This window comes from Cetorhinus maximus, chromosome 11, assembly GCF_964194155.1.
Source record: "Cetorhinus maximus chromosome 11, sCetMax3.hap1.1, whole genome shotgun sequence".
Lineage (NCBI taxonomy): Eukaryota > Metazoa > Chordata > Chondrichthyes > Lamniformes > Cetorhinidae > Cetorhinus > Cetorhinus maximus.
The window spans coordinates 66800644-66821000 of record NC_135889.1 but is presented as its reverse complement, the minus strand read 5'-3'; the positions used below and the strand labels follow the sequence as shown (position 1 = coordinate 66821000).

The 20357-nt window shown below is 40.7% G+C and overlaps 1 protein-coding gene across 1 annotated transcript in view; it reads left to right on the top strand.

Annotated features, from left to right (window-relative positions):
• Positions 1–20357, top strand: part of kalrna (kalirin RhoGEF kinase a) — a 1015085-nt gene that overhangs the window by 723038 nt on the left and 271690 nt on the right. Inside the window, exon 34 of the mRNA XM_078552171.1 lies at positions 19627–19873. Within this exon, the coding sequence (XP_078408297.1) occupies positions 19627–19873 (247 nt within the window). The remainder of the gene's footprint in view (positions 1–19626; positions 19874–20357) is intronic.

The following is a 20357-nucleotide window of genomic DNA, read 5'->3' as shown; positions in this document are numbered from 1 at the left end:
TAAATGGGCTCTGATCCTGGAGAAAATAATGTCATTCAATTGGGTAGTCTGTAACAGGATTAATGGCATCTCTGCAGAATTCTGGCCTAAATTTTTTCAATCTTCTTTGGTTAGTTTTCTCTTTGAATCTGTGTGATTGAATAATTTAACATGAATTAAAACATATGTGTCTTTGTGTTTAGTCATGAGTTTTCAATTGGTGGGTTTTTGTGAACACTTTAATGATTAGACTACATTGGAATTTCTGATGCAATGATTGGTGGGAGTTGGCTTTTGCTGGTTCAAGGAAGGTTGCAAATGAAAGACATTCTCGACTGTTAGAGACTCTGCACATCAGAGGAAGCTCGTTACGCAGCAAATATTAGGAAAATAGCACACTGGCAACAGATTGGAAAGCATGGAAGACTTCAGCTAAGCCCTGTGGTTACAATACTGACACTGAGGGTAATGGCAGATATTCTTAGCTCATCGGCTTTTCCTCATCAGCAGTGGGTAAGATCTAAATGTCTTTTTTGACTTTAAAATAACTTGATTTTAAGCATCTCTTTGATTCTAGTTTACGTCTAGATCTTTTACACTTAAAAGTACATCTGTTGAATGGGATTATATTAACTGTTCTCCAAGGACCACTGTTTTAAATCTAACAGAAACCTACACAACTCTAATAGTGTCTCTAATTGCATTTTTGTTAAATTTCTCAATTAAGTAAATAAATTGCAATTATGTTTTTTTTCATTTTCTACATTGCAAGTTATTTTGGCAAGGAATATGTTTATTATTAAGGAAGGTGTTTGCTGTGACTGTATAGATTTGGTGTTGTGCAGAAGTGTAATGTTTATTAAATAGCATGTGGACTGGATTTAATCTCATATGGACTTGATCATTCAATGTGATACAATATCTGGAAGAAGTAGTTGTGGTCAGCTGGGAATACTTATTCCAGAGAAAAACAAATCAACACTGCATTTATTCTTTTTTTTTAAGTCTGTCTTCTACTTCCATATGGAAACTTCATCTGGATTCTTCATAATAAACATAAACGAAGCTCATCTCTTTGATAGATTGACAAACTGAAATGTAATTTGATGTAATTTAGTCCGAACAAAATAGTTAATGCATAGAATTCACAACACTTGGCCTATTCAGCCCAACTGATCATTGCCAGTGTTTATGCTTCGCACAGGCCTCCTCCCACCCGTCTAATTTTTACAGCATGTCCTCTTTTATTCACTCATGTTTATCTCGCTTCCCTTTAAATGCATCTATGGTATTCGCCAAAACTACTCCTTGGAGTGTACACGTTGCACATTCTAACCACACTCTACGTAATAAAGCTTCTCCTGAATTCCCTTTTGGATTTATTAGTCACTGAAGTATCTTATATTTATGGTCCCTAGTTTTAGATGCCCCATGAGTGAAAGCTTTTTCTCTACATCTACCATATTAAAGCCTTCATAATTATAAAGACCTCTATCACGTCTTTGCCCTCAGAAGACATTTAAAAATAACAGCGATATGGCTGATGAACAATATATTTAAAAGATTGAAATCTCAAAACAAGGCACTTTGGAAAGCAGAATAATTTTGTGGGTAACCATTTCTTTGGCATCTACCCGTACAAACTGAATAGTGGTATTTAGAATCTTAAAGATCAAATGTTTTGTTTGTTATCTTGTTATTGGTTTAAAAATGCTTTCCTCCAAATGTGCAAACTCAAGCACAACATTTTCATTAAAAAGCATGATTTTCCAATTTTGCATGACAATATCAGATGGGTGTGTGAAATCACATTACGTGCTGTCCTGTGTGTACACCCACTCCCATTTTAGGCCTGTTGGGGAGTTAATGATAGCAACTAGCTCAACTCCCAATAAGTCATACAGGTGTCCCTGATTTAGTAAATAAGCATTAAGGAAGGGAGTTACAAACCCAATTGTTTCAAATCTCTAAGGGAAGAGATGTAGGTCTGTGATAAATGAATTGTTGTCTTTGTCAGTTTAACAAGACAAACTGTACAGAGGAGAACTGGACTGCTGTTAGTTGACTTGATTTTAATAACACAAAGGGATGATGCAAGTACTGGCCATCCTGGCACAAGGGGCAATTGATCATAATGTGTTAATTCACAATGTTGTCTGGATATGCTTGCAAACAGTTACATTGTTGCAAATCTTGAGGCGTAACTGGTCTACCAGTATTGTATGAATATTGTAATTGGAGACACCTGTAATGTCATTTCTCTCTTCATGTAGATCCTAGACTGATGTTCAGTTTGCTATTTCAGTCCAAAGTGAATTCTTTAAAGCTGCTGTTTTGAACGGAAAATGAGAAGGAACAATTAAATTGAAATCTGCAATGGCAGCACCATAGTTGAGCATAAGGCAATGTTAACTATTCATAGTTACCTGTTTTTGCTGCTCTTAATACTGCCTATTTTAATCACACTATTCAACTTAAGAGCAAAAAGAATATTCAGTAACATTTTATAAGCAGAGGTTATCTTTAATAAAACAATGTGACTCAGGGAGTGAAATAATTATTTTGTAAATGAAGAATTTTAATGAAATATGAATATCGTTCAGATGTTGACATTTCATGAGTTAGACACAAACAAATGCTAACAAGAATAATGTCTTGATGAATTAAAATATGTTGAATGTGTGATCTGAAGGAAAATTACATTTTTTACATTTAAGTTGCAGCCCAGTAACAGGCCATATGGCTCAACAGATCTATGATATCACTTATGCTCCATACAAGCCTCCTCCTACCCTCCTTCCTCTCAAACTACAGAATCCATTGTACTTTTCTATTCCTTTCTCCCTGATGTACTTACCTAGCTTCCCCTTAAATACATGTATGCTGTTTGTTGACTTTAGCACTTCTTGCAATATCTGTCTTCAGAAATGCATTGAATGACTGGCTTCAATTCAGCAATTTCATTCAGAAAGACTGGCTTGCACAGATGTGCAATTACTGTGACTTTTTTGATTCCAGAATATTAGCCTGGATTTTCTGGCGCACATACACTTTTTTGATGGATTTGGGGTGTACACGAGTATTGCTCAGGAGAAACACTTTGTAATCAGCAAGCTATATAGTGTAACATGCACCTGCCCATATGTGGGTAGGCATATGCTAATAATACAAACTGTGGGAAACATCATTCATGCCGTGTTTTCCTGCTATTTGCCTTCATTGAATATTTGGCACAGAAGTTAGCTGTTAAGCCTCAACATCTAAGATCCTAAGATCAGCTGAGGAGGCCTTGATAGTCCATTGGAAAAAGAAGCTGTGCACAGTTCCCAGCAACAGGAGGGAAACTTCTCCAGGTACCGTAGGTCGCAGCATATACGTCAACCTTTTAAGCTTCCAAAAATGGGGGTCAACTTATGCACCGAGAACAAAATGTGAACTCCCAGTGTGGAATGTCACCATTTTGGAATGTGAAAAAAAATACTGGTAACTCATATTAAATTAATGTGGCATAGTTTATTAAGTGAATTACTTCTATAGAGATATTTTAACCACAATTAAAGCATTTTGAAACTCATCAAATTCATTGTCTTCAGCATCTGACACAGTGTTAATTTGAATTCATTCTGAGTCACTTGGGCTATGACATTGTAAGGATCAGACCCTGAATCAGACGTGACGCTTTCAGCTTCAGAATCATCCCTCCCCATTCATCTTCTCTCTGTTTGCTGAATTGGATATTCCATGTTTTTTGAACAATCCAATGACATTGGACTATGATGACATTGGACTAATAGCATGCCACGATTTGATGACGAAACCGCACATAAACATCAAGCAGGGCAGCGTGCATATTCCCACTCCTTGTTGAGGTGTCAGCTGTGGCTCAGTTCATAGCACCCTCGCCTTTGAATCAGAGGGTTGTGGGTTCATGTCCCACTCCTGGAAACCAAGAACTGTGATTGTACTCAAAAGAGTTGCAATCTGTGACTGTTGATAACTCGAAAGAGTTTCCCACTCCTTGTGAAGGCTTTTTGTCGATCAACCATCCATCTATCCCATTCAGCATCAACGTGATCCTTGAATGGATTGTTGAGGCAAACATCCAAAAGTTAAACTACGGACAGTAGACCTCAGGTATAACTATAATGTGGGTATTATTTCTTCACCGGCACCTCTTGATCTCATCGGTTAGATGGGATCTGAACATGTCCCACACCAATAAGCTGCATTGTTTGCATAGGCCACTGCAATGCTTATTCCACACATTATCAATCCACAATTTCACTCCATCCTCATCCATCCAACCATTGTCATGGACATTGTTAGGAAATAGAGATAGTTTAAGTAAGTTATATTGGTCTTAGTGGGTGTTAGGAATGAGTTTTAGCTTTTAAAGCTTAAGTTTGATTTATATTTGTGTATTAAGAAAAAGTCAAGTTGAATACATAAGTAGGGAGGTTATGTTTCAGTTGAACAGGGCACTAGTGAGACCACATTTGGAGTACTGTGTACAGTATTGGCCACCTTATTTAGGGAAGGATGTAAATGCGTTGGAAGCAGTTCAGAGAAGATTTACCAGAATAATATCTGGAATGGGTGGGCAGTTTTATGAAGAAAGGTTGGACAGACTAGGTTTGTATTGCTGGAGTTTAGAAGAATAAGAGCTGACTTGATTGAAACATATAAGATCTTGAGGGGTCTTGACAGGGTGGATATGGAGGGGATGTTTCCTCTTGTGGAAGAATCTAGAACTAAGGGTCACTGTTTAAAAATAAGGGGTCGCCCATTTAAAACAGAGATGAGATGAAATGAGGGTCGTGAGTCTTTGTAACTCTCTTCCTGAAAAGGTGGTAGAAGCAGAGTCTTTGAATATTTTTACTGCAGAGGCGGATAGATTCTTGGTAAGCATGGGGGTGATAGATTATCGGGGTAGGTGGGATGCAGACTTGAGGTTGCTATCAGATCAGCCATGATCTTATTAAATGGCGGAGCAGGCTCGAGGGGCTGAATGGCCTACTCCTGCTCCTTGTTTGTATGTTTAAAAGGTACCTGCATTTCCAATGAGAGTTTACAATTGTAAGAGAAGTTAAGCAAACACAAGAGGAGAAAAACTGGGCTGTTGCCTAGCAACATCTTTCATGCCGTGTTTTCCTGCTAGTTGCCTTCATTGAGTATTTGGCACAGGAGTTAGCTGTTAAGCCTCAACATCTAAGATCAGCTGAGGGGGCCTTTATAGGAGGCAGGCCCCTCCCACAGACACACACACACACACACACACACAGAAGAAACTAGAATCAGTAGTTTGATTTGGAAGCTACTTGAGTTCAATTGGTTTTGAAGACAGCTGACAGGCAGAAGAAGCCCAGAAGGCTCAGATAGCCAGTTCCAAGCTAAAGAAGAAAGTCCCCAAGAATCCAGAGGAGTGGAACAGGAGAAAGTCCTAAGCAGACCTTCTAGTCAAAGGAAGGACAGGGACCTGGAAAAGATCCTGTTAAGTGAAGTTATGAGTGAGGGGCAGAGAAAGGCTCCAAGCTTCAAGCTTAAAGTTCCAAGCTGCAGGAAGTAGAGTCAAAATGATATAATGGCTTGTAAGAAGTCAGAATGTCCAAAGAGACAACTGAAGGTCTGTAACTCTTTGCTATGGGCATGTGGGGAGGCGATGGCATAATGGTATTGTTGCTGGACTAGTAATCCAGAGACCCAAGGACTCTAGGGACCTGGATTCGAATGCCACCGTGGCAGATGATGGAATTTGAATTCAATAAAAATCCGGAATTAAAAGTCTAACGATGACCATGAAACCATTGCCGATAAGCTCTTCACTGATGCCCAATTTGGGTTCTGCCTAGGCCACTCAGCATGGTTCAAACATGGACAAAAGAACTGAATTGAACTCCCAAGATGAGGTGAGAGTGACTGCCCTTGACATCAAGGCAGCATTAGACCGAGTGTGGCATCAAGGAGCCCTAACAAAACTGCAGTCAATGGGAATTAGGGGGAAAACTCTCCGCTGGTTGGAGTCATACCTAGCACAAAGGAAGATGGTTGTGGCTGTTGGAGGTCAGTCATCTCAACTGCAGAAGTTCCTGCAGTTCCACGGCCCAACCATCTTAAGCTGCTTCATCAAGACCTTCCTTCCATCATAAGGTGGGGATTTTTGCTGATGATTTGCGACACATTAGATACTGAAGCAGTCCATGTCCAAATGCAGCAATATCCTGGCTTGGGCTAGTAACATTCGCGCCACACAAATGTCAGGCAATGACCATCTCCAACAAGAGATAATTCAACCATCGGCCCTTGATGTTCAATGGCATTACTGAATCTCCCACTATCAACATCCTGGGGGGTTACCGTTGACCAGAAACTGAACTGGATTAGCCATACAAATACTGTGGCTACAAGAGCAGGTCAGAGGCTAGTATTCGTGCGATTAGTAACTCACCTCCTGACTCCCCAAAGCCTGTCCACCGTCTACAAGGCACAAGTCAGGAGTGTGATGAAATACTCCCCACTTGCTTGGATGATTGCAGCTTCCACAGCACTTAAGAAGCTTGACACCATCCAGAACAAAGCAGCCCTCTTGATTGGCACCACATCGCCAAACCTTCACTCTCTCCACCATCGACGCACAAGATGCTATAAGATGCACTGCAGGATTTCACCAAGGCTCCTTAGACAGCACCTTCCAAACCCACGACCACTACCACCTAGAAGGACAAGGACAGCAGATAGATGGGAACATCACCACCTGGAAGTTCACCTCCAAGTCACTCACCACCCTGACTTGGGAATATATCGTCGTTCCTTCACTGTCGCTTGGTCAAAATCCCAGAACTCCCTCACAGCACTGTGGGTGTACCTACACCACACGGACTGCAGCGGTTCAAGAACACAGCTCATCATCACCTTCTCAAGGGCAACTAGGGATGGGCAATAAATGCTGGCCTAGCTAGCGAAGCCCACATTCCATGAATGAATTTTTAAAAATGTGAAGCAGTGGTGTACTGTTGACAGCTGAGTCGGTGAGAGAGAGTGCATGGAAGAAAGCTTGAATGCATGTGCTGACCCAGGGAAGAGGAGCATCAGAAGGAAAGTTCGAAACCCTGGAGGTGGACCCTTGCAGAAGGCATCTGAGAGAGTCGGTTTGGGAGAAGATTCCAAAGCGAGTCCTATGAGAGTGGAGTTTGGAAACCCTCATGTGAAAGACGGAGTTCAATGAGACTGGTTGGCTCACGGTGTGACAAGTGTCTGGGGAGGGAGTTGATGAGAGATCCGTAGCATCTCGTTCAGGTGGCATCTGTCACTTGGTTTCAGAGTGTGGTGTGTCTGACCACAGGTCGTCTTACTTACTTTGTACTTACTGTGAACATTAGAGTATAAGATAGCTTTTGGAACTTGCGTTACCCTTACCAATCTGTATATATCTGTAAAGATATAGTTGTGGGTGAAGGAGGACTCGAAACGTCAACTCTTTTCTTCTCCACCGATGCTGCCAGACCGGCTGAGTTTTTCCAGGTAATTCTGTTATTGTTTTGGATTTCCAGCATCCGCAGTAGTTTTTTGTTTTTATCTCTGAGTATTGTAATATAGTTCATCTTTTCTTTTAAACAAATGTTTTATTCTTTTGTTAAAAGTTTATTAGCTGACTCCGGTGACTCTGTTCAGTAGCCACTGCCCAAGTATCTAAACAAACAATTAAAAGTTAGGATCTATCAAGCTGGGTTCCACTCTGGGATCTGGCTTGTCCAGTGGTAACCTCAGCTGGGATCATAACAACATGCACAAAAAAATGCACAAAAACTCCTGTTGGGAACTTGATTTTCAGCATGGTTTTATACTTAAAAATTACCATAGGCTTTAATTTCATTCCGCCTGCTATGCAGGCAAGTACAATTGTGAACCTCGTCTTCTAATGTCCTGTTGTTTTACTGAAACTGTTTTCAAACCTTTCCACTCCATTGTTCAGTTACTGGGCAAATCAAAATTCATGGGCATTTCATCCATATTGCTGATGTGGCATATGGGTACTCGTGTTTTTGCCACTTCTGATGATGAATTAGTGGAAACTGGTAATTTTGGCATTAAGTTTGACTATTTTCTGGCAAATTTTTGAGGACTCATTCCAATACATGCTTCTCAAAATCAGACCAGTGGCTGGTCCCTGTTCTCATGGCTCATTTGGTCTTGGGCATCTTCTTCAGGGCGGATTCCTCCTTCCATTCCTGCACAAGATTTTCACTAACACCAAATTCCCTCGCTGAAGCATAGATATTTTATGGGTTAGCAAATGTTACGACTTTTGAAACCAGCTTTGTACTTAATTTAAAAGCAAAATACTGCAGATGCTGGAAATCTGAAACCAAAATAGAAAATGCTGGAAAAACTCAGGTCTAACAGCATCTGTGGAGAGGAAGAAAACAGAGTTAATGTTTCGAGCCCTTGTGACTCTTCTTCAGATCAGTGATGGGCTTTAGAAGATAGGCGTTATAAAAGTAAAAGATAAAGCTCACAGGATCTTGATGCTGTTGATCTGGATCTCCCTTGTGTGAAGATGAGCCGCTGGTTCCGGTAGATATCTGGAGGTTCTCACCAATGGATCTTCGCAATAGCGGAGAATATAGCCAGGTCGATCCCTCTTCTCAGTCTCTCAGGTTTCCAAAACACAGACAAGCTCCATTGAGCTAAAGATTCTTAGCTGGACTCTGCCAACAACTTTATTTAGGAAAGGCAAGGCAAGAAGATGAGCTGGGCAGCCTTTTTACTTTCTCTCAGTTCAGTCCCAACTGAACTCAAAAACACAAGTCCAAAACTTAAAGCTCATCCCTGTCATGTGACAGTAACTCACTAGTTTTTCTACCTTTAAACCAGTTTTTTCATCAATTAAAGTAATTGCAGTGCAAACAAGCACACAACTCCGTCCCCCCCACCCCGCCCCACCTCAAGTACCATGCTGATTTCTTGGAAAAGGCATGCTTATTGATAGTTCCAAGGTGAACTAATGTCCTTTTTATAAACAAAAACTCCAAGTCAGCATCTAAAGGTCCAAATATTGCAATGTCCTTCCAAATTTTAAAAGAAAAATGCAGTTCATGAACATACGGTTTTCCTAACATTAACAGATTGCTGTTTGTGGGAGTTTGCTGTGCATAAATTACTTGCTGCATTACCTGTACTATAACAGAGACAACACTTCAAAGTGCTTCATTGGCTGTAAAGCACTCTGAGATGTCTGGTTATCGTAAAAAGCACTATATAAAAGCAAGTCTTTTTTTAGTGAAGTGTGAGGGGACTAAGACCTCACACTGTATATTTTTATAAAATATATATACATATATCCTCATGGCTATTTCTAAAATTTAAAAAACTGGACCAAGACCTTTAAAAATGGCTGAATCTATTTTTGTCTTTGACCCCCCTCCCCCGAACAAAAGAATCTACCTGGCAATATCGGGGAAACTTGCTTATCATTTTCTCTGTGGAGCCACTAATGACCCCCTGTGGGTTGCACAGGCCAAATTCAATGGCCATCTGTATTTCATAACCTGGGCTGGCTAACAGGAGTCTGCACGTCTGCTAAGACAAAGAGCCCACAACCTTCCTTTCAATTCTTAATGGTTGAGACATTTAACAATCTCGGGGACCCAGGCAAGGGATAGACCTTTGTCAAACACAGTGTGGAGATGTGGGAATCATGTGATACGGACCTCTGGTTTATGGAACCAGTAATATTGCCTTGCTGATCTGCAACGCTTAGTCTGCTGTTTACCATCTAACTGGAAGCCTCACAGAAAAGGAGCTCTGCCCAGGCTGAACACCTGGCCCCATCCATGCTGCTTCTGCAGAAATTGTGTACCATCTCCTACAAGACTGATTTATCTTTGTGTGCCTATCTCATCGTGTGGGGTCAACACCACTGGAAAAGTTAATTATACAGCATCGATTTTCAGCCCACTAACCTCCATGAAGGGATCTCATTGGACTTTGATTCTAGACTCTGGAACCCACACAAAACAATATTTATTTTCTGTGTGGTCTCTGTACTGTAAACCTTTCTTTTCTCTATCCCTCTCTTTACGAAATGAATATAAGGGGGATGTTGTGAACCATCTTTCATGTTTTGAGTATGTGTAAATAAACTGACTCTTTAATAGTACAGAACTTGATATTGCTGAAAAAATATATTTTTGTGGAAGCACCAAAACCAAGAGGTTGGGAAATACGCCACTGTTTGTAAAGAGGGGAACAAATCAAAACATCTTTCTGTTTACGGACAGATGGTGAGAGGAGAAATTAGTGCTGTTTAAGTTAATCCCCCTCCTGCCTGTAACAGAAGCTACAATTGTTTACAGTGTTGACCAACTGGCTGCTCTGCTGATTTGCAGGAGGGTAACTACACTCAAAGATGATTTGAGCCAATTTGCTGGAGTGGAGGTTGAGGGGAGGGCAAGTGCAAAAATGCAAACTTTGTGCAATGTGAAACTGTAATTTAAGCATTAAATCAAATTCGTAAATTGAAAATAAATCTATTTTTAATTAAAAGATTTGTTAGAATTTGAATCCTGAAATTAGACCCATTCTTTTTCTGTTTGTTTTTTTTCTACATTAAAGCATTTTAGTTGAGTTCAGTCTTTGTTAAGTTTAAATCTCCAACTCTGAGCACTCCCTTGTAGAATTGGCTGAATCTTTTTAGAGAATCTTCTGCAGTTCTCCTAACTAATCTGGTATTCAGGGAGATGATTAGAGATCAAAGAAGCTATATAATGATTCCAATCCACTGCCTTTTTTTAGATTGACATCATAGTGAAAGTTGGTTAAATTTGCCAAAGTTTCAGAATTGAAGTCATTGTTCTACATTGGAAATAGTTGTGACCCCAACATTGAGAGGTCCAAATACTGAGTGCTGGGACACTCCACTCAGTATTTCTCCCCAATCTGGCATTATCTCTCTAACCAATACCTATTTTCTCCCCCTCAGTCAGTTTCTCACCCATACTCAAGTTTTTCTCCGATTTAATCAGATGTCTTTTAGCAGCCTTAAGTACACAACGTTGTATGTAGGGTTTACCACAGTCAACTTGGGTAATCACTTCCATGAAAAAATCAAAAAGCTTGACCACACAGAATCTTCCACATCCAAAGACACGTAGACAACTGTTTGCTACGTGTTTTAAGATGTTGGGGACAGAAGAAGAAGATGAGTCATATGTAACCATGGGACCCAAGAGAATTAGGCAGCATTAAAGAAGAACCAGACTCCTAAAGACATATTTTATGACCACAGTTTGCAGACCAAGGCACACTTTCACTAGCATCTCTTTACTGTTATAGGTGACTTCATTTCACTCCTGAAGCCTGGGAAGATCTTTGCTCAAGCATGACTTTCAATTATAAAGACATCTTAAAGAGGCAGTCGACAAAGCCCTCTTGTGTTGTTGTCATGAGGAAAGCAAAAGACTTGCCTGCAACCCATACATGGAGGAGAATAGGATAGTAGATGCTCATTGATCTGTGGGAAAATAAACTGAATGGAGCCATTTACTTTCTTGAACCCTTGAGAGAGTGTACATCTGATTCAGCTCTCATGAAATCAGACGCAGACACTTGTTGATATTTCCATTTTGTTCTCCAAGATTCGCAAGCTATCACTAAATGCTTCCATGTGGTAGCCAGTTAGCAGCCTAGAGGCTATACTGGGAGGGATAAATGCTGATGTTCCTGCAGCTGCCGCTGGCTCCAGGAAGAAAGGTACAAAGATTGAAATTGCCTCAGCCTAGGCCATATACGACATTTCTTGTGAGATGCAGCACAGACCCTTTATATGTGTGTGATGCTCTGTGATTGTTCCCTTCATCATAGGTTCCCTCCTCAAGATCATCTTTTGTGTGATGCAGAGCCAGGGATTTGTTTATAGACATCCACTCATAACTGCAAAATCCTCTTCCACACACTTTGTTATCCTTATGTTCTGTGACTTGCCCAGTGGCAATTCTTTAAACTATCTAATCGACCTCAAGTGTGCCTTTCTGGACTGGGTGGATAATTATGGTAGAAGACATAATGAAATGGGACAATTTCTGCAACACTCTTGAATTTCTGTCAGAATCTCCTGAGTTCGCCCATCCTTAGTTTCTATATTATTTTCTGGAGATGAAATACGACAATGGATAGCACAGGAGGAGGAGGAACAGAGACACAATTACCTCAGTATGAAGTACAATTAGGAGGACGAGGAGCATGGAGGAGATGAAGTTGGATTCCAACCATCCATGAGTTCCTGTAGAGACCTCCTGCTCCATGTTACTTTGCCCCAACCATCTCCAATTTACCACCATTTGCTTCCTCACTTTCCCACAACATCCATAATGATATTAGCGAGGAAATGGCACGAAAAGATTCAAAGAGCACAAAATAATTGGAGGAGCGGGAAGTGTACAAGGATGTGCTACCTTCTCAACAGAGGCCAAGGAGAAGCATGCCTTTGGCTTTGGAGTCCTTGGATGCTAGAATTCGGGTACTTGTCCAAAAAGAAGCTTGTTCAAGGATCATTACACTTATGTGCTGGCTTTGAGTCAATTTTCAAGGATGTGTGGCAACTAAAAGGTGTGACTCTTGAGCCAAAAGCTTTCATTTGTGGCAATATCATCAAAGCTTGATTTTCATTGCAAGCACCAATGGAATGTCTGGCAGCTTCATTGGACTCTGCAGAAGACCCTCAGCTAAGAAGTTGCCAAGGACCTGGTGGTGCTTCCCCATCCATTGAAGCATAGGATGCAGATCTAATGACAAAAGGAAAAAGAATAGATTATATCCTGGCTTCAAGTCCATGGCCCCCATTTGCCAGCAGGCATACAGTATTATACACTTCTCTGAATTATATTTCTTATGCCATCGGTCTGACTTATATTTTATCCAACTCATTCTGTACATTTGAACTGCCTTCCCTGATTCCACTCGCATTTTTTGTTTTGTTGGTGTTTACTGATAAGCAGAAAACTTTGTGAGAAGATTGTTATGGCACAGCGGATGGTAAATGCCGAGCTGCTCATATCCCACAGGGAGGCTTGAAATAGCTGCCACAACTGTTTTGCAATTTGTATTTTTATTTTGATAAGCATGCCTTGAATTCAGTAATAATAAGTCTACCAAGTGGTTTTTTACAAAACCTAATTAAACATTTATTAATAGGAGAAAAGATTTTAAGCACATACATATGTCTACAAATTACTACTATAATAACCCCAACTCCCCTAATTAATCTACCTCACAGTTAACACCTCCGTTAAGGCAACAGTGAAACAAGATAGATTTCAACAGACCCAGGCAAAGCACACAATACCCTGGACAGTGATATTAACAGTGGCCAGGATATTGAGGTCGGTGAGTGGCGAAAGGGGCCCGTTCGCCAACACATAAAATGGCGCAGGATGACGTTGGGTAGAACTCCCAACGTCCACCCGCGTCATATCAATTTTCAGGTCAGCGGGGGCGCAGCTGAATCAACCGTGCACCCGCTGACCTGTCAACGGCCTATTGAGACCATTTAAAAAGTAATTAAGCTCATTAATAGACCTTCCCGTCCAGCCTTAAGGTTAGCGGAATGGCTGGGAGCCCTAGCGGGCTTCAGAAAAAGCATGAAACCTCATCCACGGGTGGGATGAGGTTTCATGAGGGTTTTTTAAAATTTAATAAATGTTTGATTAAAAGTGATGGACATGTCCCAAGTGTCTCATGAGGGTACATGGCAGGGAAGTTTTATTTTTGCCCCTTCATCATTTTTTCATTTGGCATCGAACTCCTTGAGGCAGCACTTAACCTCGGGGAGATTTGCGTGAAAGAGCGCACTCTCGGCTGAGGGAATCCCCCCCCCCCGCCCGCACAGGGAAGCGCTTCCTGGCAGATGTCACGCTGGACGGGCCTTAATTGGCCTGCCCACATAAAATGGCAGCGCCCCCCAATCGTGTGCGCCGATCGGAGGCGCGCCCATACACGCCCGCTCCTGCACTTCCCCCCCGCTGGGGCAAAAATTCTTCCCAGTGAGTTTCCTTAGCTTTGGTTTCTGTAGGCAGCAGCTTGATGCATAGAAGCTGGAGGCTTTTCACACTTGTTAGATCTTAGACTTCCTTCTCCTTAGACATAACCTCAGCTCCTTTATACATGTTTCTCTCTTTTTAATGTAAATCCCATTGTTCCAATATGTCTTTGCAACTTTACTTTTTCCATAATATAAACCTTTCATAGCACTCATATTATCAGTAATCTCTGGGAAGAATAAACACACTGTTTGTCTTAGCTTCATATGGCTAGGTGTAATATCTCATCATCTCTTTGAAATACAAACTAGTCTGGTTTATCTAAAAATGCAAATGTTCGTCACAACCTAAAACTTCAGCCATGTTTACCTACTTAGCATTTCAAACCTAGCTCCCCTTTGATCACTCAAAAGCTCCAGACTAGCTGTCTCTAATTCAATTAAATCCACCACACACATATCCACACAGAGAAACTAATCCAAACCCCACTATTAACCTATCTTTACAATAAATCTCAATAATATTATGAAAATGATATTATTTCCATGACAAGATAATGAGTAGAAAGGACTCTTGAGACAGATGAATTTTAATGTGGAAAGGGCACAGTGGTATAGGTAATTGGAATGTGATAGGATCTTCATTGATGGAGGCTAAACAGGAAAAGGCTTTGGAAGTGATCATTAACAAGATCCTTTCAGAATATGATCAGTATGAGACATTTAGTAATGTTCCAGATCCTGTACTGGCGTGCATCTGGAAGATGTGAAACTACAACTCAGATTTCACTCCATATACCAGCCACTTTAGAGTGTATTTAGTGCAGTAAATAGAATAAAGGTAGATAATTAAGGTTACCACTTCAAATTTACTGCAAAACATCTGCACCAAAATTTCTCCCCCAGCCAAAAAACTGCTCATCTCCTTCTAAATCCCACTAGATCTGCCTTATTTAAATTTATTTAGTGGGTAAGGCCAGGATTTATTGCCAATTGAATGGTGTAGAGGAGAGGGCATGGCTAATATGTCGGATCCATTTTCCACAATGTCCACTATATTGTGCCAGAATTTTGCTGCAAACAATTAGACATAATGGTGATAAGAGACAAATACTGTTGTGTTTTTTCAATTTTTCTCTCATCAAAGAGAGGAAGAGAAAGACACAGAGAAAGTTACAAAACAAAAAGACTTCTGTATTGCATTGAGAAATGGTTCTATAATTCTGTTGTTGTGACATAGGAAACAGTTGTAGCAGTGTAAACACAGGAAGCTGGTTCTCATTACCCAAACTCAATACACCTTTACATGATGTTTATTATGTATTAAAACCTGCAACATGCAAGCAATTGTCTAGCTTTTTGCTCTTGTTATAATTGAAAAGCTTATCATTGAAAAGTTGGGCAAATGATGTAGGAAGTGAGATCTCCTATATTACTTCAAAGACTTTGGAGGATCCTTCCTTGTGCTAGTTTGGAGTCATAGCTAGCACAAAGGAAGTTGGTTGTGGTTATTGGAGGTCAATCATCTCAGTCCCAGGACATCACTGTAGGAGTTCCTCAGGGCAATGTCCTAGGCCCAACCATGTTCAGCTGCTTCATCAATGACCTTCCTGCCATCATAAGGTCAGAAGTGGGGACATTTCCTGATGATTGCACAATGTTCACCACCATTAGTGACAACTCAGATACAGAAGCAGTCCATGTCCATGTGAAGCAAGACCTGGACAAAATTCAGGCTTGGGCTGACCAGGACAAGTAACATTCACGCCACACAAGTGCTAGGCAATGACCATCTTCAAGAAGAGAGAATCTAACCATCTTCCATTGGAATTCAATGGCATTACCATCGCTGAAACCCACACTATCAACATCCTGATGTTAACATTGGCTAGAAACTGAATTGAACCAGCCATATAAATATTGTGACTACAAGAGCAGGTCACAGACTGGGAATTCTGTGGTAAGTAAATCACCTCCTGACTCCTCAAAGCCTGTCCACCATCTATAAGGCACAAGTCAGGAGTGTGATGGAATATTTTCCACTAGCCTAGATGAGTGCAGCTACAACAACATTCAAGATGTTTGACACCATCCAGGACAAAGCAGTCTGGTTGATTGGCACCCCATCCACCACCTTCAACATTCACTCCCTCCACCCCCAATATACTGTGGCAGCAGTGTGTACCATCTACAAGATGCACTGCAGCAGCTCACCAAAGCTCCTTCGACAGCACCTTCCAAACCCACGTCCTCAACCACTGAGAAGGACAAGGACGGCAGATGCATGGGAACTCTACTCCAAGCTATACACTATCCTAATTTGGAACTATATTGCCATTCCTTCTCTGTTACTGGGTCAAAATCCTGGAAGTCCCTTCCTCACAGCACTGTGAATGACCTACACCACATGGACTGCAGCAGTTCAAGAAGGTGGCTCACCACCACCTTCTCGAGGGCCATTAGGAATGGATAATAAATGCTGGCCTAGCCAGCAATGCCCATATCCTTGAAAGAATTAAAAATAAACTGTCCATAGCTAGTTATTAACATAATGACAGGGTATTTACATCCTCACCTCACTGTCTGCCACACTGTCTCCAAACAGGCCACTGTTTGTATATGAAAATTGTGCAGCATTGCAATACTTGGTCACAAAGTCTCCTCTTGTAGTAAGTGCATCACTTTTTGTAAATTTTAGAAGGATATATTCTGCTTTCTTACTTATTATTCACATTGAATAGCTGCATCATCTTGTTTTTGATTTTCTCCTTGTTTTCATTCAGCTTGTTTAGATTTTGTCCATGCTGAACATTTGGATTTTTCCCCTTCTTTCATCTCTCTTGTGTAGAAAGCATAGGTTTATGCCCTGCTTCCACATCCAGTGATGCTGACAGGATAACATGGCAAGCACTGGCTAAATACATTTTCCCAAAAATCTGTTTTTAATTTATTTGTGAAAGCTGTCAAATTAACCCTGATTAAAACTGAAAGCTGCTGCAACTCTCCTGATTTTTCCTAAAATATTCATTCTTTTCTTGATCCTCCTGCCCCTCATTCCAAAAATATAATACGCCTGGGGTTCCTGGAAATCAATCTGCAAGATGGATTCAATCATTCCTTTTCATTTTCCAGTGCTTTATGTCTGGAATTGGAGAATCAAAATGATATTTAGGATCTAACCATCAATGGTATTTATGGTAATAGACAAGAACTTGCTTTTATACAATGTCTTTAACATCCACAGGAGCATTATCAGACAAAATTTGACATTGAGCCCTGTAAAGGGATATTAGGACATGTGACTGAAAACGTGGCCACAGAGAGAGGTTTTAAAGGAAGAGAGGTTTAGTTAGGGAATTAGAGTGCTTATGGTCTAGAAAGGTGAAGGATAGTTACCGACGGTGGGATGAAGGAAATTAGGGATGCGCACAATTCCAGAATTAGAGGAACAAGCGGGTGTGGGGCATTGTATGGCTGGGGGAGGTTACAGAGATAGGGAGAGGCAAGGTCATAGATGGATTGAACATAAGGATAAGAATTTAAAATTTGAGGCATTGCTGGACCAAGAATCAAGGGACCAAACTGATGGGAGACTGGGACTTGGTGTGATACATTGAAGAGTAATCAAATGATTGTGTGGTATGAATAGAATAGACCTGCAATTTTTTTCCCTTATTCTTTTATGGGATGTGGGCTTCACTGGCAGGGCCAGCATTTGGTGCCCATCCCTAAATACCCTTGAATTGAGTGGCTTGCTGGGTCATTTCAGAGTCAACCACATTGCTGTGGGTCTGGAGTCACATTTAGGCCAGACCAGGCAAGAATGGTAGATTTCCTTCTCTAAGGGGCATTTTACAACAATTGATGATAGTTGTCTTGGTCACCATTACTAAGACTTATTTTATATTCCATATTTATTAATTGAATTTAAACTCCACCAGCTGCTGTGGTAGGATTTGAACCCATTTTCCCCCAGAGTACTAGGGCCTTTGGATTACTAGTCCACTGACCTTAGCAGTGTGTCACCGTCTCCCCACATTATTAGAGCCTATAAAGCCCAGGATGTTTCCAGGGCACAAGCCTGACAATGAAGCTGGAAAGACGTCTGCCTCTGAGTTCCACTACCTACCTTGCTAAAGTTCACAGGGTTAGTTAAGACATAGTTGTTTGGCCTTGCATAGAAGATTTGCTGTGTTTCGCGCTCCTCCAGAAAGTTGTGATTGATGTCCTAGTGCATCTCTGTGGAGGGACTGCTCTAAAAATCCTTTGTCCCACAAGCCCCTTGCTCCCCTTACCTGGACCTACTGGTGGACCTCAATTCTTTCCTTTCTGATGAAATATGCCTGGTGAACCCAAGCATACTGGTGTCATGATTACGCCAGGTTCCAACTAAGGGTTGAGGAATGGAAACACTCAACTATAGGAAGGTCTAACCCTCCTTTATGTCAATGGTCTTGTAGAAGTAGGTGAGCATTCACCCCCTCAAAAGGCCATCTTAGAAATTGTGGTTTAAGTCTGGAACATGGTCCATCTCCCAACTGGTGAGTTGTTGCCAAGTTTACAGCAGGGATCCATCGTAGTTACTGTGGATTTTCAGAGACTGATACTTTTGTGTGGTTTGTCTGACAAGATAAACCGTGGATTTCACAGATATGCGTTAAGTATGCCTCATTTTATATGGGTTTTAGAAAAGGGCCTCTGAGTTGTAATCCTGAAAATCTAAGTAGGATTTTCATAGTAAGCATATAGTCTCGGCAGCATTACTTGAACAGAAACTTGCAACCTCCCTTGATGTCGTTCTTAAAATAAACTTTATCAGATCAATGCAGCTCATAGGGCCATATCTGGGACCCAAATCTGGACTTTTGGAGGTTGCCAGCTTTAAATGGCTGTGAATGTCATCAACAATGGGAGAATCTTTTATCTGATCAACAACATTCTTTTAATAAAGACACTACCCTAAAGGATCATGCTATTTAGAAGCAGCTATAATTGACCTGTCCTTGTGACAGCCTAAACTTCCTATCCTGAAGAAATGCTAATAGTTGGGCCTGATGCAATTGATTGCAAACACCTTGTGTGCTGGTGCCAGCATACAACCTCAAATAATTTTAGATACAGTAAATCCTGCAAAATATGTGACTTGCGGGATTAAGATATTTCGAGTGGGAAATGGCTGATCAATGGGGAATTTCAACAGTCTAATTTCAGGGATAGAACAATTTAGTCCATACAGCTATTAAAACTTATGCTTTCCATTTACATTGTCAGTTTTGCTTGGTCAACTGTGTTGGAGAGAGGTTATTGTATCCTCAAAACATGTTGTTATAGCATTGAAATAAAGCAGAAAATGGTGGAAAAGCTTGGCATGTCTGGCCGCATCTATGATGAGAAAAACAGAGTTAATGTTTCAGGCCTGTGAGCATTGGTTCACACAAAGGGAAACATGATTTAATTTCATCAGAAAGGTTCTGAAAAGAACCAAGTAGATGTAATGGAAATCCTACAACCTTCAAAGATTTCATCCTTTTTGCCAAACTTTTATCACTGAACTATGTTATTCTAATACAAACGCTTATAATACCTCGAAACATTTTTATTTTTTCCCCCAACAGCTTTCTGGAGGTTGTGAATTGACAGTGGTGCTACAAGACTTCTTAGCAAGCAACAACAGTGAGCTCAGCATCCAAATAGGACAGACTGTTGAGCTATTGGAGAGACCCAGTGAAAGGCCTGGCTGGTGCTTAGTACGTACAACAGATAGAAGTCCTCCATTGGAAGGTTTGGTTCCTAGCAGTACACTCTGCATTTCTCACTCCCGCAGCAGTGTGGAGATGGAATGTTTCTTTCCGCCTGGAAAAGGTAAATGCAGCGTTTTAAATGCTTTTGGTAATGTCAGGTTTGAACTGTTTAACAATCATCCAGTTTGAGATCACATGAAGGATTTTGTTTTATAGCACTACAATAAAACCATCCTCCTTCTTTAAAATAATAATTAAAGGTTCAAGGAAGATCTTTTCTATTTTACTACCCTAAATGATCACATTACTGTAGAATCAGCCTGAAATTAACCTGTTCTTGTGAGAGCTTTAACTACTGTAGTTGGAGAAATATTGGCATTTTGGCTTGTTGCAATTAATTGCAGACTTCTTTGGTACTGATGCCAGCATGCAATTTCAAATAGTTTTAGATACAGTATGGCAACTGTTATAATGTAAAACATATGTATATGCTTGATGCCGATATGTGCGACAACTGGATCAGCTACTTGATGAAAACTGAGAGAGGCCCAAATGGTTGTGTATGGGCCTCATTATAGTGTAACAGGTGTTTTGCCCAAGTGTTT